At 39.9% G+C, this 25,394-nt stretch overlaps 1 protein-coding gene across 1 annotated transcript in view; it reads left to right on the top strand.

Annotated features, from left to right (window-relative positions):
* Positions 1-25,394, top strand: part of CATSPERB (cation channel sperm associated auxiliary subunit beta) — a 139,195-nt gene that overhangs the window by 14,048 nt on the left and 99,753 nt on the right. Inside the window, exons 4-5 of the mRNA XM_069559306.1 lie at positions 2,149-2,209; positions 17,138-17,233. Coding sequence (XP_069415407.1) covers positions 2,149-2,209; positions 17,138-17,233 — 157 coding nt within the window. The remainder of the gene's footprint in view (positions 1-2,148; positions 2,210-17,137; positions 17,234-25,394) is intronic.

Below are 25,394 nucleotides of genomic sequence, written 5' to 3'. Positions count from 1 at the left end.
GGAATGGCTACCCACTCCAATACTCTTTGCTTCTAAATCCATTGGACAGAGGAGCCTGGTAGTCTACAGTCCATAGGGTCGCAAATTGTCAGACATTACTGAGTGACTAACACACACACAGTTAATATTTTATCTGTTACAGTTTTCAACCTCATTATTTCCACTTGGTTTTATGATTTTATTTTTCATTTTGGTACTGGATTTCCTATCCTTTTCCTCCTTAACAAATTTTCCCTAAATCTCTTCGCATATTTGTAATAGCTTCTTTGAAGTCTTCATCTGTATCTGAACTCATTCTGTGTCAGTTTATGGTTTATCTTTTTTTAACCTAAATATTAGTTACATATTTCTGTTTCTTTTCATATCCTGTTATTTTTGATAGAAAAGTGACATTGACAATAGTAAGCTGTAGCAACTCTGGATTCTGCTATGTTCTTATAAGAATTTGCTGTTGTTTTTGTTGGTGGTGATCTAAAATGCTATTAATTGCCCTGGTGTTGCGGTCCTTTAATGGACCAGAACCTGGTGGTCCAGAGTCAATGATAAGAAAGCAAAAGAGAGAAAGAGGACAGCATTCCCTGGGTTATGCAGAAACCAATAAAGAACCAATTCGTATTTAAGCCCTAGGACAGGGCTTGTACCGCCCATGGAGGCACAGGGCATCCTCTTGAAGAGGTCATGAAATCACGGGCAGGAAAGTGAGCTCTACAGGTTTCTATGCTACAGAGAATTAGCCAGAGAGAGAGAAAGAGAAAGAAAGACACGGGGACCCAAGTCTCTAGTGAAACAAGTGTATTTTAGTAGCAGAAATGCAGGCTTATCTATCTTTAGTAAAGTGATTACTCAGCCATTACAAAGGATGAAATCCCATCAATTGCAACAAAATGAATAGTCTAATACATACAAGGTCGCTGATGCTGAAAAGAGTCATTGAGAGCCACTGAGAAGAATCCAGGCAGGTACCTTTCCCATGATCTCAGTCCTGAGAACTGCATGCAGCTCTACTCGTTCCCAGAATAGGAACTGATAAGGAACAAAGAATCCTTAAGAAATGGCACACAAAGGAAGAAAAGTGCAACATATTGGATTCCTTAAAGTTGAACGTCCCCTGACACCCTGGCACAAATTGCAAATGGTCTTACCTATGGTTTCAGCAGCTAATATGTCTACTTAGTTCTTTTATTTTCCACTGCTGATTTTTTTTTAAACATGGCCTTCTGAAGATCTCCCCTGCACTTGTGTTGCCCAAGAATTTGGAAAGAATTTATATTTAACTCCTGTTGTTGTTCAATGGCTTAGTCATGTCCTACTCTTTGCAACCCCATGCACTGCAGCATGCCAGGCTTCCCTGTTCTTCACCATCTCCCAGAGTTTGCTCAAACTCATGTCCATTGAGTCAGTGATGCCATCCAACCGTTTCATTCTCTGTCGCTCCCTTCTCCTCTTGCCCTCAGTCTTTCCCAGCATCTGTGTATTTTCCAATGAGTCGGGTTTCCCATCAGGTGGCCAAAATATTGGAGCTTCAGCTTCAGCACCAGTCCTTCGAACGAATATTCAGGGTTGATTTTCTTTTGGATTGACTGTTTTGATCTCCTTGCTGTCCAAGGGACTCTCAAGAGTCTTCTGCAGCATCACAGTATGAAAGCATCAATGCTTCTGTGCTTAGCCTTCTTTATGGTCAAACTCTCACATTCATATTTAACTCTTAGATCAATATTTTGCAGTTTCCTTGCTCCTGGTATTTTCCTCTCAAATTCCTAAATTTTCTGTCAGCAGCAGACTCTGTCCTCTGACACATAAGCCAGTAATGCTTCAGCTTTATGCTACCTGAGTTTGGCTGTATCATGTTCCTTTTTGTGACTATATTCTTACATATAACTTTATGTAATGAATACTTTAGTTATTTTTTAGTTATTTTCAATCCTCTAGTACTATCAGAAGTAATGATGAAAATATCCTTGAACACATTTCACACATATGTGATTATAATGTAAGCTAAATCCCCAGGAGTGAAATTTCTGGGTAAAGGATATTTGCATTGGATGTTTTTGTTTAATTTTAGTTTTTAAATATGGGGTAGACTATGCCAAAATAAGTGTTGCTATCAGCATTGTAAGACACTGTTTTCTCACATCATCTTTATTCAAGTACAGTGATCGGGTTTACTGGTTGGTTGATATTCCCAGAGAAAACATCACAAAAAATACAGGTAAGAGTGATCTAAATTAATTATTTTACTCATGGGTATAGATTGCCAAATGTATCAAATAAAAAACATTTATCATGTTAAAAATTATGCTATCTCATGTTAATGTCTCCTGGAATATTTGGGACATACATTTTATTAAAAGTTATTTAGTGATTCATCTGAAACACAAATTTAACTGAGCTTCCTGTGTTTTATCTGGCAATTTATTATAGATGAATGGTTCTGATATACATAGCTTATATTATTCTTTATTTAAAGTAGACTCATTTTCTAGAACTTAAAATTTATAGTATTGAGAAATTCAGGTGCCAATTAATTTTAATGAAATGGAAACATTAATTTAAAAATTTAATATATTATTTTACTGTTGGCTCTATTATTAAGTATGATGTGATAGCCTAGTTCATATGCTACTGTAAATACCTAAAGGAAAGAAAGAAAATGAAATTACAGAAGGTGTGAATATTGAGCTAGTGGACTGGGCTAGTAGATCTTCAGGTATGAGATACAGACCCATAGTTTAAAAATGATAAAGGGTATATTATTCTAATTTGGTAGGTGCAAGAAACAGAAACCATCTTGACCTCACTAAAGGAAAAATACTAAATTTCTTTTTGTTGTGAAACCCAAAGACAAAAATGAAGCCAAACTATAGGAAGGAATTAGAAGTAAGAAATGGAGAGCCATCAAGAACCCAGGGAATATTTTCACCCTGTTTCTCTTATCTATGTTTTCTATACCTCTATATTTATTTTTCCATTTTGCAGATTAGTTTTCTAAAGCTGATTCACTGCTGTCAAATTTTTATTTATATTTCCTAGGGGCCAGCCCAATTCAAAATTTCCAGAAAAGTGTCTTCAACTGCCCTAGAATTGATTGGGCACCCTCTTGTGTGCCAATCAAATGTAGCAGGTGATGAGGAATTGGGGGAATCATACAGGTCAACCCTTCTATGGAAGAAGTTAAAGGATGAACCAAATTATGTGTCCTACAGAGTAAAAGGCAGGAGAGAAGTAACAGTAGGCAGAAAGAATGGAAAAGACTCTATATAAGGAAACATCAAAAATAAAAGATTGAAAAAGAAGCCTCCATGTTATAACAGCTAACTTAGATTATATCACTATTTTTACCCTTCAGTCATCTCAGTTTTTTCAAATTAATCTATTGAAATTTTTTGTGATTTTTGTTTCAAAGAATTCATCCTGGAAATTCTACTCTATTAAAAAAGGAGCAAGGGGGTACAGTCTAATGATGGATTGCTCTGGTTGCTTGGCCTAATATTGACATTAGTTTGACAATTGAAGAAATGAAGATCACTTGTTATTTTCACTTCTCCTATTTCCAAATTTTAATTTCAGGAATACATTGATTTCTAAGATCATCTTGGGAGGAACAAAGGTGATCTGAAAATTTAAGTATTTTAGATTAAGAGACCAAATAATATCTGCCTATCTTGATGCAACTTCTGGATTGAGTAAATAAAGATATATTTGAGCTCATAATGTAATGGGCTTCCCTTGTGGCCCAGGTGGTAAAGAATCCTCCTGCAATGCGGAGGTATTGAGAAGATCCCCTGGAGAAGGGAAAGGCTACGCACTTCAGTATTCTGGCCTGGAGAATTCCATGGACTGTACAGTCCATGGTGTCTCAAACAGTGGGACACGACTGAGCGACTTTTACTTCACTTCATAATGTAATAGAAGAGGATGATCTAATATTAGTAATACACTAGAAATCAGGAAAGAAAATATTCATGGGGAAGGAGACCATATTTGCTCATTTACTTTTTCCTCAATCATTTCTCATTTGCTGCCATGCCATGAATTTGAGCAGTGAAAGTGAAAGTTGTGCAATTGTGCCCGACTCTGCAATCTCATGAACTATATAGTCCATGGAATTCTCCAGGCCAAAATACTGGAGTGAGTAGCCTTTCCCATCCCCAGGGGGTCGTCCCAACCCAGGGATCAAACCCAGGTCTTCCTCACTGCAGGCAGATTCTTTACCAGCTGAGCCACAAGGTGTACATGTAAAATCTTGGAAAGGGTAGTTTATGTAGCATCAATAACAAAGATAGCAAAATAATCTTCTTGGTAGTAGTAGAACCAGCAGGGAGCATTTACTAAATTCTTATATTTACAGTTTGACTCTAAACACTTTATCTATCTTAATTCATTTATTACTCATTTGGTGTTATGTAGGCTTCCCAGGAGGCACTAGTGGTAAAGACCCTGCCAGCTACATGGGATTGATCCCTGGGTAAGGAAGGTCCCCTGGAGGAGGAAATGGCAATCTACTTCAGTATTCTTGCCTGGAGAATCCTACGGACAGAGAGGAGCCTGGCAGGCTACAGTCCATTGAGTTGCAGAGAGTTGGACATAACTGAAGTGACTTAGAAGGCAGGCATGTGTTCAGTTCAGTTCAGTTCAGTTCAGTCGCTCAGTCATGTCCAACTCTTTGCGACCCCATGAATCCCAGCACGCCAGGCCTCCCTGTTCATCACCATCTCCCAGAGTTCACTCAGACTCACGTCCATCGAGTCAGTGATGCCATCCAGCCATCTCATCCTCGGTTGTCCCCTTCTCCTCCTGCCCCCAATCACTCCCGGCATCAGAGATTTTTCCAATGAGTCAACGCTTCTCATGAGGTGGCCAAAGTATTGGAGTTTCAGCTTTAGCATCATTCCTTCCAAAGAAATCCCAGGGCTCATCTCCTTCAGAATGGACTGGTTGGATCTCCTTGCAGTCCAAGGGACTCTCAAGAGTCTTCTCCAACACCACAGTTCAAAGGCAGCAATTCTTCAGCGCTCAGCCTACTTCACAGTCCAACTCTCACATCCATACATGACCACAGGAAAAACCATAGCCTTGACTAGACGGACCTCAGTTGGCAAAATAATGTCTCTGCTTTTGAATGTGCTATCTAGGTTGGTCAGAACTTTTCTTCCAAGGAGTAAGCGTCTTTTAATTTTATGGCTGCAGTCACCATCTGCAGTGATTTTGGAGCCCCCCAAAATAAAATCTGACACGGTTTCCACTGTTTCCCCGTCTATTTCCCATGAAGTGATGGGACCAGATGCCATGATCTTAGTTTTCTGAATGTTTAGCTTTAAGCCAACTTTTTCACTCTCCACTTTCACTTTCATCAAGAGGCTTTTTAGTTCCTCTTCACTTTCTGCCATAAGGGTGGTGTCATCTGCATATCTGAGGTGATTGATATTTCTCCCGGCGATCTTGATTCCAGCTTGTGTTTCTTCCAGTCCAGCGTTTCTCATGATGTACTCTGCATATAAGTTAAATAAACAGGGTGACAATATACAGCCTTGATGTGCTCCTTTTCCTATTTGGAACCAGTCTGTTGTTCCATGTCCAGTTCCAACTGTTGCTTCCTGACCTGCATACAGATTTCTTAAGAGGCAGGTCAGGTGGTCTGGTGTTTCCATTTCTTTCAGAATTTTCCACAGTTTATTGTGATCCACACAGTCAAAGGCCTTGGCATAGTCAATAAAGCAGAAATAGATGTTTTTCTGGAACTCTCTTGCTTTTTCCATGATCCAGCAGATGTTGGCAATTTGATCTCTGATTCCTCTGCCTTTTCTAAAACCAGCTTGAACGTCAGGGTGTTCATGGTTCACGTATTGCTGAAGCCTGGCTTGGAGAATTTCGAGCATTACTTTACTAGCATGTGAGATGAGTGCAATTGTGTGGTAGTTTGAGCATTCTTTGGCATTGCTTTTCTTTGGAATTGGAATGAAAACTGACCTTTTCGAGTCCTGTGGCCACTGCTGAGTTTTCCAAATTTGCTGGCATATTGAGTGCAGCACTTTCACAGCATCATCTTTCAGGATTTGAAACACCTCAATTGGAATTCCATCACCTCCACTAGCTTTCGGAGAAGGCAATGGCACCCCACCCCAGTACTCTTGCCTGGAAAATCCCATGGACGGAGGAGCCTGGTAGGGTGCAGTCCATGGGGTCACTGAAAGTTGGACATGACTCAGTGACTTCACTTTCACTTTTCACTTTCATGCATTGGAGAAGGAAATGGCAACCCACTCCAGTGTTCTTGCCTGGAGAAACCCAGGGACGGAGGAGCCTGGTGGGCTGCCATCTAGGGGTCGCATAGAGTTGAACACGACTGAAGCGACTTAGCAGCAGCAGCAGCAGCAGCCACTAGCTTTGTTCGTAGTGATGCTTTCTAAAGCCCACTTGACTTCACATTCCAAGTTGTCTGGTTCTAGACTAGTGATCACATCATCATGACTATCTGGGTCATGAAGATCTTTTTTGTACAGTTCTTCCATGTATTCTTGCCACCTCTTCTTAATATCTTCTGCTTCTGTTAGGTTTGTACCATTTATGTCCTTTATTGTGCCCATCTTTGCATGAAATGTTCCCTTGGTATCTCTAATTTTCATGAAGAGATCTCTAGTCTGTCCCAATCTGTTGTTTTCCTCTATTTCTTTGCATTGATCACTGAAGAAGGCTTTCTTATCTCTTCTTGCTATTCTTTGGAACTCTGCATTTAGATGCCTATATCTTTCCTTTTCTCCTTTGCTTTTCGCCTCTCTTCTTTTCACAGCTATTTGTAAGGCCTCCCCAGACAGCCATTTTGCTTTTTTGCATTTCTTTTCCATGGGGATGGTCTTGATCCATGTCTCCTGCACAGTGTCACGAACTTCATTCCATAGTTCATCAGGCACTCTATCTATCAGATCTAGTCCCTTAAATCTATTTCTCACTTCCACTGTATAATCATAAGGGATTTGATTTAGGTCATACCTGAATGGTCTAGTGGTTTTCCCTACTTTCTTCAATTTAAGTCTGAATTTGGTAATAAGGAGTTCCTGATATGAGCCACAGTCAGCTCCTGGTCTTGTCTTTGTTGACTGTATAGAGCTTCTCCATCTTTGGCTGCAAAGAATATAATCAATCTGATTTCAGTGTTGACCATCTGGTGATGTGCATATGTAGAGTCTTCTCTTGTGTTGTTGGAAGAGGGTGTTTGCTATGACCAGTGCATTTTCTTGGCAAAACTCTATTAGTCTTTGCCCTGCTTCATTCCGCATTCCAAGGCCAAATTTGCCTGTTACTCCAGGTGTTTCTTGACTTCCTACTTTTGCATTCCAGTCCCCTATAATGAAAAGGACATCTTTTTTGGGTGTTAGTTCGAAAAGGTCTTGTAGGTCTTCATAAAACTGTTCAACATCAGCTTCTTCAGCATTACTGGTTGGGGCATAGACTTGGATTACTGTGATATTGAATGGTTTGCCTTGGAGACGAACAGAGATCATTCTGTCTTTTTTTTTTTTTTTTTGCTTTTTAAAACTTTATTTCAACATTACTATGCTTACAGAAATACACTCATATGGGTTAATAGAATTCAATTTAACTTATCCTACACAATTGGGACCAAAAACCTGGTACATGGTTTGCTTCAAAAAACAAAAACAATAAAAAGGATTTGCAATCTGGTTTTTCATCTATTAAAAACGTATATAAAAGATTCTCCATCAATGCTGCTTAAGCAAACAGCAGGAACCTTGAGAAATAAACCTTTGGTTTGTCTCTGAAAAATACCATGTATTGCACTGTAAAAGTTTATACAACTGGTACAACAAAACATTGCTGTAATGTTTCAATGCCAGTTCACAAAGTTCAGTAACTAATGATGTTGATAAGGGTAGGGAGAGCCTATGTATACATGTGAAAATATAAAAAAGCTATCTGATCTAATTAATATTACATGCAGATCCCAAACCTATTCAAACCAAGATTCAGATAATCTCTTAAATCTGAATTAATGCTATCAATCCAGTTCATCAGCTGAAGTCAAAAAGAAAACTCTGCACAGTAGCTGTTTTTCTGATATGTGCAAAAAAGAAAATGAAGTTTCTTCCCCAGCTTTTTAGTCCAGAACTACAGCAAAGTATTTCTTCCATTGTCAACCTTCTTGGGGGGAGAGGCAATTGAGGTTACTTAGGCTTAAATCTGAATTAGCACTCCAAGCACTGCATTTCGGACTCTTTTGTTGACCATGATGGCTACTCCATTCCTTCTGAGGGATTCCTGCCTGCAGTAGTAGATATAATGGTCATCTGAGTTAAATTCACCCATGGGGAAGACAGCAAAAAGTAAAAAGAGTCACTCCATTTATACTTCACAATTTGTTCCTTTTTTCACCTTGAAATAAGGTATACTTTCCATTCAGTAAAATACACCCTTTTAAGTGCATAGCTCTATAAGTTGTCACAATTGGGTAATCACAAATCAAGATTTAGGACTGTTCCATCATCCAATAAGATTATCCCACCAGTAGTCAACTCTTGTCTCCTGGTCCCTGGGAACCACAGATCTGTTCTCTATTCCTATTGTTTTGTTTATTCCAGAGCATATAAATGGAATCATCAAATATGTAGCCTTTTGAGCCTGGCTACTTTCACTTAGCATAATTCATTTGAGATTTATCTGTTATAGTTTCTTTCATTTTCTTACTGGCTATTATTCCACTGTATAGATGTACCTTACTTTATATTTTTGCAGGGCATTTGGAGTTTTTTAGTTTTTGGCAATTATGAATAAAGCTACTATAGGCATTCTCATATAGATTCTTGTGTGAATACAAATTTTTGTTGCATTTGACTATTACCAGATAGTAGGATTAGTGTGTTATATGATAAGTATAAGTTTCACTTTATACGAAATTATCAAACTATTTGCAAAGTAATTATATTATTTTTTACTTTCATCACCCGGTTACCTGGAGCCATGCCAGCACTTAGTATATGTAAGTGTATTTGAACACATGTATACATATGTGTTGGAGAAGGCAACGGCACCCCACTCCAGTACTCTTGCCTGAAAAATCCCACAGACGGAGGAGCCTGGTAGGCTGCAGTCCATGGGGTCGCTCAGTCAGACACAACTGAGTGACTTCACTTTGACTTTTCACTTTCATGCATTGGAGAAGGAAATGACAACCCACTCCAGTGTTCTTGCCTAGAGAATCCCAGGGATGGGGGAGCCTGGTGGGCTGCCGTCTAAGGGGTTGCACAGAGTCGGACACAACTGAAGTGACTTAGCAGCAGCAGCAGCAGCATACATATGTGTGCATGCACACTCAGTCACTTCAGTTGTGTCTGACTCTCTGCAACACTGTAGATTGCAGCCTACCAGGCTCCTCTGTCCATGGGATTTTCCTAGCAAGAATACTGAGTGGGTTGCCATGCTCTCCTCTAGGGGATCTTCCCCATCCAGGGATTTAACTTGAGTCTCCTGCATCTCCTGCATTGTCGGCAGATTCTGTACCACTGAGTCACCAGGGAAACCCATACATATGTGTATATTTATATAGTATGTATATATATTTATATACATTTTAATATGTATCAATACATATGTATTTTGCTTTAGCCATTCTAATAGGTGTATCAGTTCAGTTCAGTCGCTCAGTCGTGTCCAACTCTTTGCAGACATAGGTGTATCAGTTCAGTTCAGTTCAGTTCAGTTCAGTCACTCAGTCGTGTCCGACTCTTTGCGAGCCCATGAATAAGCTCGCCAGGCCTCCCTGTACATCACCAACTCCCGGAGTTCACTCAGACTCACGTCCATCAGGTCAGTGATGCCATCCAGCCATCTCATCCTCTGTCGTCCCCTTCTCCTGCCCCCAATCCCTCCCAGCATCAAAGTCTTTTCCAATGAGTCAACTCTTTGCATGAGGTGGCCAAAGTACTGGAGTTTCAGCTTTAGCATCAGTCCTTCCAAAGAAATCCCAGGGCTGATCTCCTTTAGAATGGACTGGTTGGATCTCCTTGCAGTCCAAGGGACTCTCAAGAGTCTTCTCCAATACCACAGTTCAAAAGCATCAATTCTTCAGTGCTCAGCTTTCTTCACAGTCCAACTCTCACATCCATACATGACCACTGGAAAAAACATAGCCTTGACTAGATGGACCTTTGTTGACAAAGTAATGTCTCTGCTTTTGAATATGCTATCTAGATTGGTCATAACTTTTCTTCCAAGGAGTAAGCGTCTTTTAATTTCATGGCTGCAGTCACCATCTGCAGTGATTTTGGAGCCCCCCAAAATAAAGTCTGACACTGTTTCCACTGTTTCCCCATCTATTTCCCATGAAGTGATGGGACCGGATGCCATGATCTTCGTTTTCTGAATGTTGATCTTTAAGCCAACTTTTTCACTCTCCTCTTTCACTTTCATCAAGAGGCTTTTTAGTTCCTCTTCGCTTTCTGCCATAAGGGTGGTGTTATTGATGTTTCTCCCAGAAATCTTGATTCCAGCTTGTGCTTCCTAAAAGGCAGAGGAACCAGAGATCAAATTGCCAACATCTGCTGGTTCATGGGAAAAGCAAGAAAGTTCCAGAAAAACGTCTATTTCTGCTTTATTGCCTATGCCAAAGCCTTTGACTATGCGGATCACAACAAACTGTGGAAAATTCTGAGAGATATGGGAATACCAGACCACCTGACCTGCCTCTTGAGAAATCTGTATGCAGGTCAAGAAGCAACAGTTAGAACTGGATATGAAACAACAGACTGGTTCCAAATCGGGAAAGGAGCGCATCAAGGCTATACATTGTTACCCTGCTTATTTAACTTATATGGAGAATACATCATGAGAAACACTGGGCTGGCTGAGGCACAAGCTGGAATCAAAATTGCTGGGAGAAATATCAATCACCTCAGATATGCAGATGACACCACCCTTATGGCAGAAAGTGAGGAACTAAAGAGCCTCTTGATGAAAGTGAAAGAGGAGAGTGAAACAGTTGGCTTAAAGCTCAACATTCAGAAAACGAAGATCATGGCATCTGGTCCCATCACTTCATGGCAAATAGATGGGGAAACAATGGAAACAGTGACTGACTTTATTCTGGGGGGCTCCAAAATCACTGCAGATGGTGACTGCAGCCATGAAATTAAATGATGCTTGTTCCTTGGAAGAAAAGTTATAACCAACCTAGACATCATATTAAAAAGCAGAGGCATTACTTTGCCAACAATGGTCCATCTAGTCACAGCTATGGTTTTTCCAGTAGTCATGTATGGATGTGAGAGTTGGACTGTGAAGAAAGGTGAGCGCTGAAGAATTGATGCTTTTGAACTGTGGTACTGGAGAAGACCTTGAGAGTCCCTTGGACTGCAAGGAGATCCAACCAGTCCATCTTAAAGGAAATCAGTCCCGAATATTCATTGGAAGGACTGATGCTGAAGCTGAAAATCCAGTACTTCAGTCACCTGATTTGAAGAACTGACTCATTTGAAAAGACCCTGCTACTGGGAGAGATTGAGGGCAGGAGGAGAAGGGGACGACAGAGGATGAGATGGTTGGGTGGCATCACCAATTCAATGCACATGAGTTTCAGTAAACTCTGGGAGTTGGTGATGGACAGGGAAGCCTGTCATGCTGCAGTCCATGGGGTCACAAAGAGCTGGACACGACTGAGCAACTGAACTGATTGATAATATATAAATATACAGATGTAACGTGACCTTATATTTTGGAACTTTGTTAAATTTACTTATTAATTCAAGTAGCCTTTTGTATGGGGCTTCCCAGGCAGTGCTAGTGGTAAAGAGCCCACCTGCCAATTCAGGAGACAAAAGACACTGGTTCAATCCCTGAATCAGGAAGATCCTCTGGAGGAGGGCATGGGAACCCACTCCAGCATTCTTGTCTGGAGAATCCGATGGACAGAGGATCCTGATGATCCATAGTGTTGCAAAAATCAGACACAAGTGAAGTGACTTAGCACACATGCACAGCCTTTTATACTCTTTGGGATTTTCTACATGGATAATCATCCATCTAGAAATAGATATAACTTCCTTTCTTCCATTCTAATATGTATTCATTTTATTTATTTACATATTTATTTTCTTATGTACTTACTTACTTCTTTATTTTTGCCTTATTGTACTGGTGGGAACTCCAGTACAATGTTAAGTAGGAATGGTGAGAGAGGATATCGTTGCCTTGTTTACAACTTTGGGAGAATATTCAACCTTTCCTCATTAGGTTAAGGTGTTGTTATATGTAGGTATTTTGTAGATGCCCTTTATTAGGCTAAGGAAGTTCCCTTCTATTCCTAAGTTGCTGAGTTCATGAATTGGTGTTGAATTTTGTTAAATGCTCTTTCTGAATCTATTGAGATGATTATAAGGATTTTTTCCTTTCATCTCTTGATATGGAGGATTCCATTGATTTATGTTGAATTCTGAACCAGCCTTGCAATACTAAGATAAACAACTCTTAGTTATGATGCATTATCCTTTTTGTGTATTGCTGGACTCATTTGGCTAGTGGGTTCTTGGAATTATCAATCTGGAGTCTTATTTTCTTGTAATATTTTTTTTTCGTTTTGGTATCTGGTAATGCTTTTTCACATGAGTTGCTCAGCTGTTTAGGATCGTGGGGCTGATGAACATTGGGGGAGGTGCTCAGCTTTAAGTTGAAAACCAAGGGTGCACAGAACTTTAGGAGGAGTCAAGGAAGGCCCAGCACAGGTGATACCAGCCTTGAGTTCTCACTGAGCTTTAGGAACTTTAGAATTTCATTGCCTTGGGGAACCTTACATGAGTCCCACAGGATCCTGTTGGCTCTTGAGCCCCAGATATGGAACCCAGAACACATGGGCTCAGACACCAAATCTCCAATCCTCTGTTCCTGATGACTTCAAGAATGTTTTTGACCAGAAAGCTGGTGACCTTACCAGAAAACCCAAGCTCTTGGTGGGTAGGAAAATGTTCGCCAAGGTGAACATTGTTTCCTAGCCACATCACTTCTTTCATTTCGAAGGTATTTTCACTTGGATTTCTTAGTTGAAATGTTGTCTACTAAGGAGTTTCAGGAGGGCTTGTGTAAGGGTCTGATAATATTGCATTCCTCTAGACAAAAGAACTTATCTAGATCATTTTTATCACACTGGAATACGTCTTCTAGGAAGCTTTTACTAGAAACTTGTTTCCATTTCTTGATTTTCTTTTTAATAATCATCTTTTGGTCTGAATCAGAGTTACACACACACAAAAAAAGAAACATTTTTATCCAGAAACCTGTGCAGAAAGATGGGCTTCTGAGTTTTATGGTAGCCTCTTTGTTGGACAGTGTTTATGAGTAAGGACGAATTTTATTGTTTCTGGGTCTGACAGCAGTTCTGGGACCAGCAAGGAGCTCTTTGTCCATATTCCTCCCTGGTAGGATTTGGCTCTGCTTGCCAGGTGGGGTCATCTCTAGGACTTTAAGGGTGAAATATTGCTGATTCCCATGGAAGACATTTGGCAGTTGCTTACAAGGGTGTTAGAAATTTTACCTTGCATTGAAACATTCTGTTAAATAAAGGAGTTTTGGGGGTCATTAACTGTACAATTGCTAGAATGAAAATGATTTATGTGGTGATATTGGGACTGAGTTCTTGGTTTTGGGGGTCTGCTTTTCAAGTGGATGAGTTCAAGTGGAAAAACAATGAGCTTCATTCTAGGAAATGCAGCACAGAAGCTTCTTTGAAAGGGAGTTCTGGTTTAATTGCCAAAATGAAACACAGGAGGGCACTATCAGAATCTCACAGGTGTTTGATTTGCTTGTTATGATTTTTGAAATCCTGACTGGTAAGTATCTGGTCAAAAAGTAAATTTACAGGCTTTCTAAAAAGGGAGATATATAAATAAATATGAGTTGAGCAGAGTTCCCCCCTATATTATGTAAGAATTTTTATATGAAAGTGAAAGTTGCTCCGTTGTGTCTGACTCTTTGTGACCCCATAGACTAGCCTGCCAGGCTCCTCTGTCTACGGAATTCTCCAGGCAAGAATACTGGAGTTGGTTGCTGTTCCCTTCTCCAGGGGATCTTTCCAGTCCAGAGATCAAACCGAGGTCTCTCCCATTGCTGGCAGATTCTTTACCATCTGAGCTACTAGGGAAGCCCATTAAATGTTTGGGATTCACCACCAGTGGAGATTTCTGGGTGTGAAGTTTTCTTTGTGTGAAGATTTTAACTACAAATTCAATTTCCTTAATAGACATGGAAGTACTCAAAGTTTCTATTTATTCTGAAGTGAGTTTCAGCAGTTTGTATCTTTTAAGAAACTTGTTCATTTCATCTAGGTTGTTGAATTTATAACATAAAAGTTTTTGTGATGTTCTTTCATTAACCATAAAGAGTCTGTAGTGATGTGCCATATTTCATCTCTAATATGAGTATTTTACATCTTTATTTCCTTCTTGATTCAGTTCAGTTCAGTCGCTCAGTCATGTCCGACTCTGCGATCCCATGAATCCCAGCACGCCAGGCCTCCCTGTCCATCACCAACTCCTGGAGTTCACTCAGACTCATGTCCATCGAGTCAGTGATGCCATCTAGCCATCTCATCCTCTGTTGTCCTCTTCTCCTGCCCCCAATCCCTCCCAGCATCAGAGTCTTTTCCAATGAGTCAACTCTTCGCATGAGGTGGCCAAAGTACTGGAGTTTCAGCTTTAGCATCATTCCTTCCAAAGAAATCCCAGGGCTGATCTCCTTCAGAATGCAGTGGTTAGATTTCCTTGCAGTCCAAGGGACTCTCAAGAGTCTTCTCCAACACCACAGTTCAAAAGCAGCAATTTTTCAGTGCTCAGCCTTCTTCATAGTCCAACTCTCACATCCATACATGACCACAGGAAAAACCATAGCCTTGACTAGACGGACCTTAGTCGGCAAAATGATGTCTCTGCTTTTGAATATGCTATCTAGGTTGGTCAGAACTTTTCTTCCAAGGAGTAAGCATCTTTTAATTTCATGGCTGCAGTCACCATCTGCAGTGATTTTGGAGCCCCCAAAAATAAAGTCTGACATGGTTTCCACTGTTTCCCCATCTATTTCCCATGAAGTGATGGGACCAGATGCCATGATCTTCGTTTTCTGAATGTTGAGCTTTAAGCCAACTTTTTCACTCTCCTCTTTCACTTTCATCAAGAGGCTTTTGAGTTCCTCTTCACTTTCTGCTATAAGGGTGGTATCATCTGCATATCTGAGGTGATTGATATTTCTCCCGGAGATCTTGATTCCAGCTTGTGTTTCTTCCAGTCCAGCGTTTCTCATGATGTACTCTTCATGTAAGTTAAATAAGCAGGGTGACAATACACAGCCTTGACGTACTCCTTTTCCAATTTGGAACCAGTCTGTTGTTCCATGTCCAGTTCTAACTGTTGCTTCCTGACCTGCATACAGATTTCTCAAGAGGCAGGTCAGGTGGTCTGGTATTCCCATATCTCTCAGAATTTTCCACAGTTTACTGTGATCCACACAGTCAAAGGCTTTGGCATAGTCAATAAAGCAGAAATAGATGTTTTTCTGGAACTCTCTTTCTTTTTCCATGATCCAGCAGATGTTGGCAATTTGATCTCTGGTTCCTCTACCTTTTCTAAAACCAGCTTGAACATCAGGGAGTTCACGGTTCATGTATTGCTGAAGCCTGTCTTGGAGAATTTTGAGCATTACTAGCATGTGAGATGAGTGCAATTGTGTGGTAGTTTGAGCCTTCTTGATTAGTCTGGTAGAAATTCATCAATTTTATTGATCCTTTCAAAGAAACATCTTTAGATTTCATTGATATTGGCTATTGTTTTTCTATTCTTCATGTCATTGATTTTACTCTTTATATCATCCTTCTACTTCCTTTACGTTTTATTTGCTGCTTTTTTTCCATAATTTCTTATATTGGGAACCTTTAGATCAGGGGTTGACAAACTACAGTTTCCAGGCCAAATCTGGTCTGCTGCCTGCTTTGTAAATTAGCTTTACTGGAACACAGCCATGCTCATTTATTTATGTTTTCTATAGCTGCTTGTGTGCTACCATGGCAGAGTTGAAGTGTTGAGACAGAGACCATATGGCCCACAAAGACCTAAATATTTACGCTTTGACACTTTATAAGGCTGTTACTACTGCTTCAGATAACTGATTTGAGATCTTTCTTTTTAAATATAAATATTTTACTACTATATATTTCTCTTCAGCATTGCTTTTTCTGCATCTCATAAATTTTTGTATGTTGTGTTTTCATTTTCTTTTAATTCAAAATATTTTTTAATTCTCCATGTCACTTTCTCTTTGACATGTGTTATTTAGAAATCTGTTGTACAATGTCCATATATCTGGGAATGTTCCAAATATCTTTCTGTTACTGATTCTTCTAGATTGACTCTAATATGTTCTGAGAATATATTTTGTATGATCATTCGGTGAATCTTCCCTGTGCATTTGAAAAAAAAAACTACCATTAAAAAGTTCTTTTTTAATAGAGTGTTCTATTAAAGTTGATTGGATCAGTTGGGTGATAGTGTTATTCAGCTTTTCTGTATCCTCACTGATTTTGTCAGTTACTGAAAGAGGAGTGCTGAAGGAACCAGCTACATTTGTGTGGATTTATTTCTCCTTTCAATTTTATTAGCTTTTTTTTGCCCAACCAGAGATTGAAGTCAACTGGTTCCCCAGCAGTGAAACAGTCCTATCCACTGGACAACCAGGGAACTCCTGATATGCTAAATATTTTAATTACCCATGGTCTGCTTTCAAAAAGTATTACACAACTTCACTTGAAGTGTCACAATTTGCTTCTTAGCAAGTTACAACAGCTCTCAAGAAAAATTATAATCTAAAATATTTTTCTCTGGGTTCATTACTCTGTTGATAAGAACACTTCATAATTCTTCTGTGCTTATTTTAGCATCAAAATGTTTATAGTAAAACATATATAAGTGCAATCAAAATGATAGGGAAATGAAAGGTAATTGTTGTTAGTAATGTTCATATGGGTCTTCCCTGGTGGCTCAGATGGTAAAGAATCTGCCCATCATGCAGGAGATCCAGGTTCAAATAGTTTTAAATTTCACCAACATGACATACAAAAAAAACTAACTAATTGCTTGCCTTTTGTTTTCAGATACTGCAGCTGTAGAAGAATGGTTAGTAAGAATCACTTTACAATATGGATTAAATATTTATACCACTGAAGGAACACTACTGGATACTGTTCGAGGTAAATGCCAGGAGGTAAAAGTAAAGCAAAAGTTGTATTATTCTTTCAACAAATTTTGTAAACTATAATATGCTGTACTCTGCTAAGTGCTAGAGATAGTTAAGAAATAATCATGACTCTTCAAGGGCTCACAATCTGATGAGGCAAAGATTTAAATATACATGGGTAATTTTTAATAAAGGTCTGCAAAATGTGGTTGCCATGCCCTTCTCCAGGGGATCTTCCCAACCCAGGCATTGAACCCACATCTCCCATATTGCAGGCAGATTCTTTACCATGTAAGCCAACAGGGAAGCCCAAGAATACTGGAATCAGTAGTTTATCTCCTCTCCAGGGTATCTTCCCGATCCAGGAATCAAACTGGGGTCTCATGCATTGCAGGCAGATTCTTTAACATCTGAGCTGCCAGAGAAGCCAATCCCAAAGAAGGGCAATGCCAAAGAATGTTCAGACTACCACACAATTGTATTCATTTCACATGCTAGCAAAGTAATGCTCAAAATCCTTCAAGCTAGACTTCAACAGTATGTGAACTGAGAAGTTCCAGGTGTGCAAGCTGGATTTAGAAAAGGCAGAGGAACCAGAGATCAAATTGCCAACATTTATGGGATCATAGAAAAAGCTAGAGAATTCCAGAAAAAACATCCACTTCTGCTTCATTGATTCTGCTAAAGCCTTTGACTGTGTAGATTGTGACAAACTGTGGAAAATTCTTTAAGGGATGAGAATACCAGACCACCTTACCTGCCTCCTGAAAAATCTGTATGCAGATCAAGAAGCAACAGTTAGAACCAGACATGGAACAACAGACTGGGTCCAAATTGGGAAAAGAGTGTGTCAAGGCTGTATATTGTCACCCTGCTTATTTAACTTACATGCAGAGTGCATCATGAGAAATGCCAGGCTGGATGAATCACAAACTAGAATCAAGATTTCCAGGAGAAATATCAATAACCTCAGATACACAGATGATACCACCCTTAGGGCAGAAAGCAAAGAGGAATTAAACAGCTGCTTGATGAAGGTGGAAGAGGAGAGTGAAAAAGCTGGCTTAAAATTCAATGTTGAAAAAAAATGAAGATCATGGCATCCAGTCCCACCACTTCACGGCAAATAGATGCGGAAAGAGTGCAAACACTGGCTGACCTTATTTTTTGGTGCTCCAAAATCACTGCAGATGGTTACTGCAGCCATGAAATTCAAAGACGCTTGCTGCTTGGAAGAAAAGCAATGACAAACCTAGACAGTGTCATTAAAAAGCAGAGACATTACTTTGCCAACAAAGGTCCATCTAGTCAAAGCTATGATTTTTCCAGTAGTCGCTTATGGATGTGAGATCTGGACAATAAGAAAGGCTGAGCACTGAAGCATTGATGCCTTTGAACTGTGGTGCTGGAGAAGACTCTTGAGAGTCCCTTGGACAGGAAGGAGACCAAATCAGTAAATCCTAAAGGAAATCAACCCTGAGTATTCATTGGAAGGACTGATGCTGAAGCTCCAATACTTTGGCCACCTGATGTGAAGGGCTGACTCATTGGAAAAGACCCTAATCCTGGGGAAGATTGGAGGCAGGAGGAGAAGGGGACAACAGAGGATGAGATGGTTGGATGGCATCACTGACTCAATGGACATGAGTTTGAGCAAGCTCTGGGAGTAGGTGATGGACAGAGAAGCCATCACCTAATCACTACAGAAGAAGTGCACTGCAGTCCATGGGGTCACAAAGAATTGGACACAATTGAGCAACTGAACAACAACAAAAGAGTGGTATAGAAATATGGAATTATATTTTTTCTATAGCTATATTGGGGGTCATCATAAAAAATGGCTTTATAAAGTTAGTTTTTGCATCTTCTGTAGAGATATTATAGAAGGTAGTATTTATTGGATCACACTATATGAGAACCATCAAGCAAAAGGTTTTGTTCAGTGTTAGTAAGAACACTTGTATTTTTTCATTAACAAATTGGTTGTTTTAAGTTTATGAACGCTGAGGAATATAACTGATTAGGCTTTTCTTTTTCACTTGTCTGATTGATTGCCCAATTTTTTGGATCACCTATAGTGCATTTTAGTCATGTACGGATGTGAAAGTTGGACTATAAAGAAAGTTGAGCACTGAAGAATTGATGCTTTTGAATTGTGGTATTGGAGAAGACTCTTGAGAGTCCCTTGGACTGCAAGGAGATCCAACCAGTCAATCCTAAAGGAAATCAGTCCTGAATATTCGTTGGAAGGACTGAAGCTGAAACTCCAATACTTTGGCCATCTGATGCAAAGAACCGACTCATTGGAAAAGACCCTGATGCTGGGAAAGATTGAAGTCAGGAGGAGAAGGGGAGGACAGAGGATGAGATGGTTGGATGGCATCACCAACACAGTGGACAAGAGTTTGAGTAGGTTCCAGGAGTTGGTGATGGACACGGAGGCCTGGTGTGCTGCAGTCCATGGGGTCCCAAAGAGTCGGACACAACTGAGCGACTGAACTGAACTGATAGTGCTGTTGTTGTTCAGTCACTAAGTTGTGTCTGACTCTTTGTGACTCTATTGTATATAGGAAAAAACCTCAGTCCTGGATTTTGTATTTATCCTTATTTTCCTCACCTTCCCTTTTCATGTTTGTTCTTTTGCTCCCACTTTGATACAGTGCTATGTAGAATGCAGAGTGAGGGTAAAAGTGTTAGTTGATTAATTGTGTCTGACTCTTTGTGACCCTGTGGACTCTTTATAGCCCACCAGGCTCCTCTGTCCATGGAATTCTCCAGGCAAGAATACTGGAGTGGGTTGCTATTTCCTACTCCAGGGGATCTTCTTGACCCAGGAATTGAACCCAGGTCTCCTGCATTATAGGCAGATTCTTTACCCTCTGAGCCACCAGGGAAGCCCAGAGTAAAAATAAATAAATATTTCATCTTATGGAAAGAGTCACCTGGGTAGCTTTAAGAAAAGTAATGACGATTCAGGGCCAAGATAAAGCAGGAAGACCCTGAGCTCACCTCCTCCCATAGGTGCCGGGGTCCAGCCCCGGTGGATCCAGGGAATTTGAAGGGTGGACGGCGTCGGCGTGGAAAGACTTGTTTATTTATTAATGAAAGATTAGATTAAGAAACTATAGTGTAGTAAGAAGATTAAGTGGAAGAAGAGGGCTGAATAGCTTGGTTTACGCGGAAGGCCAATAAAATTCCAGACAAGGAATTTGCACCATCTACGTTGGGCCACCGGCGCCCGCTTGAATATCTAAGGGTGCATCGCCTTAAGCTCCCTTTCTCGCGGGTCTTAACAGCCGGGGCAAGTAAGTAGACGTGGAGAGCCTCCGCGCTCCAGGTGGAAATTCAGCCCGAAATTAAAGTACAGAGCAGAGAGAGGGAAAGAGAGAGAAGAAGAAAGAGAGAGAGACACGGGGGGAGCCAGAGTGCCAAGAAACCAGGCTGGGAGACTAGTTAGAGAAGCTGGTCCAAGAAGCTGGCCCCATCCTTTATTGTTCAGAAGGCCTTTTATACTTTTTGATAAAACACAGAGATCAATGGGTAACACAAGATTATGTAGCGTTCGCAGCTCAAGCTCTTTCTATACATCATTTGGCATACAAAAGGTCTCAGGTGATTTACATTATCTTTTGGCCAAGAGGCTTGTTAACACTTTTTGGCTCTCTTCCTTAATGAATGTTAATCTTGTTTCCCCTGAAGTGTTTTCCTTTAATCTACATTTCCTTAAAGCATTAGCATTAAAGTTACATCTCTATAGAACAAAGGTGCAGTGGGATATAACAAAGAAGGTACTTAACTCAAAGATCTAATGTTGCTAACACAAGGTCTACTACTTGTTTTTCTAACTATATCTACAACTAAAGGATGTGAAAATTTGGCAGCAAATATTGACTCAACAAATGAAACCTTTAATCAGTCCTATTCTAAAGATTTTGACTCCTCGGAAGCTCCTACATTCCTAGGATGTTTTAAGCTTCCTGTGCCTCCTGCGGTCAGGAGGCCTCAGACAATCACACGCGCAGCTGTACGAGTCCTGCAGGCAGGCTAGAAAGCCATCAGAGGGTTTTTTGGATTGAAACACTCTTTTAAATGCAGAAGACTAAAGCCCTGAATTGACTTTTTCCAGAAAATGTCAGAAGAGTGGAAACGCAGAGCACAAAAGCCGGCAGATTTTTGTTGGGGTACATGCTTAGGAATTTCCAGAGGGGTCCCTGAAGTCTGAGCACACCTTGCGTATGTCAGCTTCCTTCCTCATGACCTTGTCACGGGCGGGATTCCTCACACTGGCTTCCGGCACATAGGCACACCAAAATTACAACTATTTACAGAATAACTATCTATGGAGTAATCAGAAGACTAGCAGAAAAGATTTCCCACAAGTAAACATTTAAAGAAGGAACCACAAGAAGATGAGTAGGAGCGGGGGTAGAGTCACTGTAGAGCCAAAACCAATACCACGATGTAGGTAACCCACAAATGGGAGGATAATCACAACTGCAGAGGTCTTCCCTAAGGAGCAAGGGGTCCAAACCCCGCACAGGGCTCCCAAGACCGATGTACAGGGAAGACAAGCTCCCAGAACACCTGGCTTTGAAGCCCAGTGCAGCTTGTGTGTGGGAGAGCCGGAGAACTGTAGGAAACAGAGACTCTGCTCTTAGAGAACATACACCAAATCTCACACGCTCCTAGCCCCAGTGCAGAGGCAGTAATTGGAAAAGAACCTCGGTCAGACCTACTTAAGATATCAAACTTAACAGATTGTCAACTTTAAATAATCATGTATGAGCAAAGTGGTAATAAATACATACCTATCAATAATTTTACTCTAAATGGACTAAATACTCCAATCAAAAGACAGTGGCTGAATGGATTAAAAAAAATAAGAATTAACATTGCTAAAATGACCATACCACCCAAAGCAATTTACAGATTCAGTGCAATCACTGTCAAAATACCAATAGCATTCTTCACAGAACTAGAACAAATCATCTAGAAATTTGTAGGGAAACACAGAAGACCCTAAATAGCCAAAACAATCTTGAGAAAGAAGAGCAAAGCTAAAGGTATAATGCTCTTTGATTTTAAATTGTACTACAAAGCTATAGTAACTAAAACTGTGGTACTGGCACAAAAATCAGACACATAGATCAGTGGAATGGAAGAGAGCCCCAAAATGAACCCACACTTATATGATTAATGAATCTATGACAAAGGAGGCAAGAAGTACAGTGCAGGGAAAGAAAACTTCTTCAGTACTTAGTTTTGGGAAAACTGGAAAGCTACAGGCAGAAGAATCAAACTGGACTACTTTCTCACACCATATTCAAAAGTAATTCACCCATGGCAGATTCATGTTGATGTATGGCAAAATACAATATTGTAAAGTAATTAGCCTCCAATTAAAATAAATAAGTTTAAATTAAAAAAAAAAAGTAATTCAAAAATGGACTAATGACTTAAATGTGAGATCTGAAACTATAAAACTCCTAGAGGAAAATGGAGGCAGTACACTCTTGGGTATCAGCTTACAGCAATATTTATTTTGATCTTTCTCTTCACACAAAGGAAACAAACAACAAATGGGACTTCATCAAACTCAAAGGCTTTTGCAGAGTTAAGGAAATTATCAACAAAACAAAAAGGCCACCTACTCAGTGGGAAAGGATGTATGCAAACAATATATCAGATAAGAGGCTAACATCCAAAATATACAAAGAACCCATATAAAAACAACCTTATTTTTTAAATGGGCAGAAGAACTAAATAGACATTTTTCCACTGAAGACATGCAGATGGCTGACAGGCACTTGAAAAGATGCTCTGCATCACTAATCATCAGGGAAATGCAAATCAAAAGCACAATGAGCCACTACCTCACCTGTCAGAATGCCTGTTATCAAAAAGTCAACAAATAACAAGTGTTGGTGAGGATGCAGAGAAAAGTACCCTTGTGCACTGTTGGTGGGAATGTAAATTGATGCAGCCACTGTGGAAAATTAAAAGTTCTTAAAGTTTCCAGCTACAGAAAGGAGATTCATGTTTGAGGAACTGAGAGGAAGTCAGTGTTGTGGGAGCACGGTGAATGACAGAGTGGTGTGTAATGAGTTTAGACAGATGGGCAGAGGTCACAGCAACGTGTGGATTTTATTCTAATCATAATGAAAAGCCATGGAAGTGTGTTAAACAGGAGAATGATACTGATTTATTCTTTTTAAAAATATCACTTTGGCTGCCATGTAGAGAACTGACTCTTGAGGGCAGATGACAAGAATGGGGGAGCTTCCCTGGTGGCTCAGAGGTTAAAGCGTCTGCCTGCAATGCGGGAGACCTGGGTTCGATCCCTGGGTCAGGAAGATTCCCCTGGAGAGGGAAATGGCAACCCACTCCAGTGTTCTTGCCTGGAGAATGAAGGAAATTGGTGGGCAGCTGTTGCCACTTTCCACGCAGGAGGTGCTCTGGAGTACTTGGGATGAGCAGTGGAGACAGTGAGAAGTCACAGTGTTCAGGATACAGTTTGAAAGTAGAGCTGATATGACCTCCAGGTGGAATGGGGATGAAGGAAACAGATATTAAGGATGAATCTTAGATTTCTTACTTGAGCAATCAAGTAGATTACAGTGTCATTTACTGAGATGCTGAAGACGTGGGGAGAAAATACTGGAAAGTAGCAGTAAGTATTAAGGTTAGAGTTATAGCTGGGAAGCTTTACTCATTACTAAATTCAAAAGAGTTGTTGAAAAATATTATCTCTACTTCCTAATCTTTGATTCACAGCCCAGACCACTTCACTAAAATTGCTGTTAATCACAATCACCAGTCACCTTCACATCAGTCACTTTTCTCCTTTATAGCTTCTCACCAGTCAAGACTTTTAATCACTCCTTCATTCCTAAAACACTTAAAATACAGCACATCAGTAAAGAGGCATTTTCAAGTCAGTGCAGTCATGTTCCAGATGCAAGTTCAAATCTCCCTGCCCTCTGAGATATGGTCATTAATTGTCTGTACACACATGCTACAACCTGGAAAGTCAGCCGCCTTGCCTCAGATTTCTTTGAATTTCAGAATGAATTAATTTGGTTATAAATTGTGTCTCTTTTCCTTCTTGGCCATACCTGTGCTACACTATGTCAGCCTAGATGGAAATTTAGTTCCTTTTCTTACTTTGCCCAAACTGTAGAATATAGTAAGTACATACTAAGTTTTTGGTTTTATAGCAGACTTTATTGAAAATTTGATGAGGAGATTCATGTTGCAGAAATGTAAACAGCTATGGAGTGACTGTATCTCTGTTCTTAAAAGTCCTTTGACTATTTTTGAAATTCAGACAGCAGTACTCTGTCACACTGTCCTGGCTTACTTTTTATATTCTCTTTTCTCATTTTTTTTTCAGAAAAATTAATTCTCTCATTTCTCATGCATAAATTTTGACTTTGTCCAGCTCCAGCCCTTTGTATATCTAAGAATAGATTGCTGGGTTGAGGGGTTGGAAATGTCTTGCCTCTGACTGGTTTTTCCTATTAGTCTCTCTCTGACTCCTTGGTATCTTCCAGAAATCCCTCCAAGTGTCTTGGCCACTGATGACAACTTTCCCCATTCTCTGTTGCTGTTCCAGATTTATTCTTATTTATCTATATCTCCTGCTGTCTCTATGGGATTGGGAAAGTGAACAGAAAGGAAATATGGGGCCTCTCAAAGCAGAAGTTATTCTCTAAGTTATAAATGTGCAAACCCTGTGATCCAGCAATGCCATTTCTAGGGATAGATCCTGTGGCCAATTGTATTTCCTAAAGATGTTCAAAACAGTATCTCCCACATGACATGTTCTTCTGCTGTATGACTTTGTCAGGCCCCCTTCAAGGAAATTAACCTTCATTCCTCATACTTTGGAAAATAAGAATCAACCTATTTTTAACTGATGAAAAATGAGGTGATACACCTATTTTTTAAAACAATGGAATAGTTCCTTTACATAATTTTTAAAAAATCCTTAGAAGAAAGAAATAATTAATTATTTAAGAAATGCAAATCAAAACTGCAGTAAAGTACCTTCTCATTGGTCAGAATGATGTAGAGAGAATTCAAATCCCTCAGTCATGTCCAACTCTTTGTGACCACATGGACTGTAGCCTGCCAGGCTCTTCTGTCCATGGAATTCTCCAGGCGAGAATACT

The sequence above is a fragment of the Ovis canadensis genome, chromosome 18 (assembly GCF_042477335.2).
Source record: "Ovis canadensis isolate MfBH-ARS-UI-01 breed Bighorn chromosome 18, ARS-UI_OviCan_v2, whole genome shotgun sequence".
NCBI classification, from domain to species: domain Eukaryota; kingdom Metazoa; phylum Chordata; class Mammalia; order Artiodactyla; family Bovidae; genus Ovis; species Ovis canadensis.
Note: the sequence above shows the minus strand (reverse complement) of the source record. Positions and strands in the feature narration are given on the sequence as shown.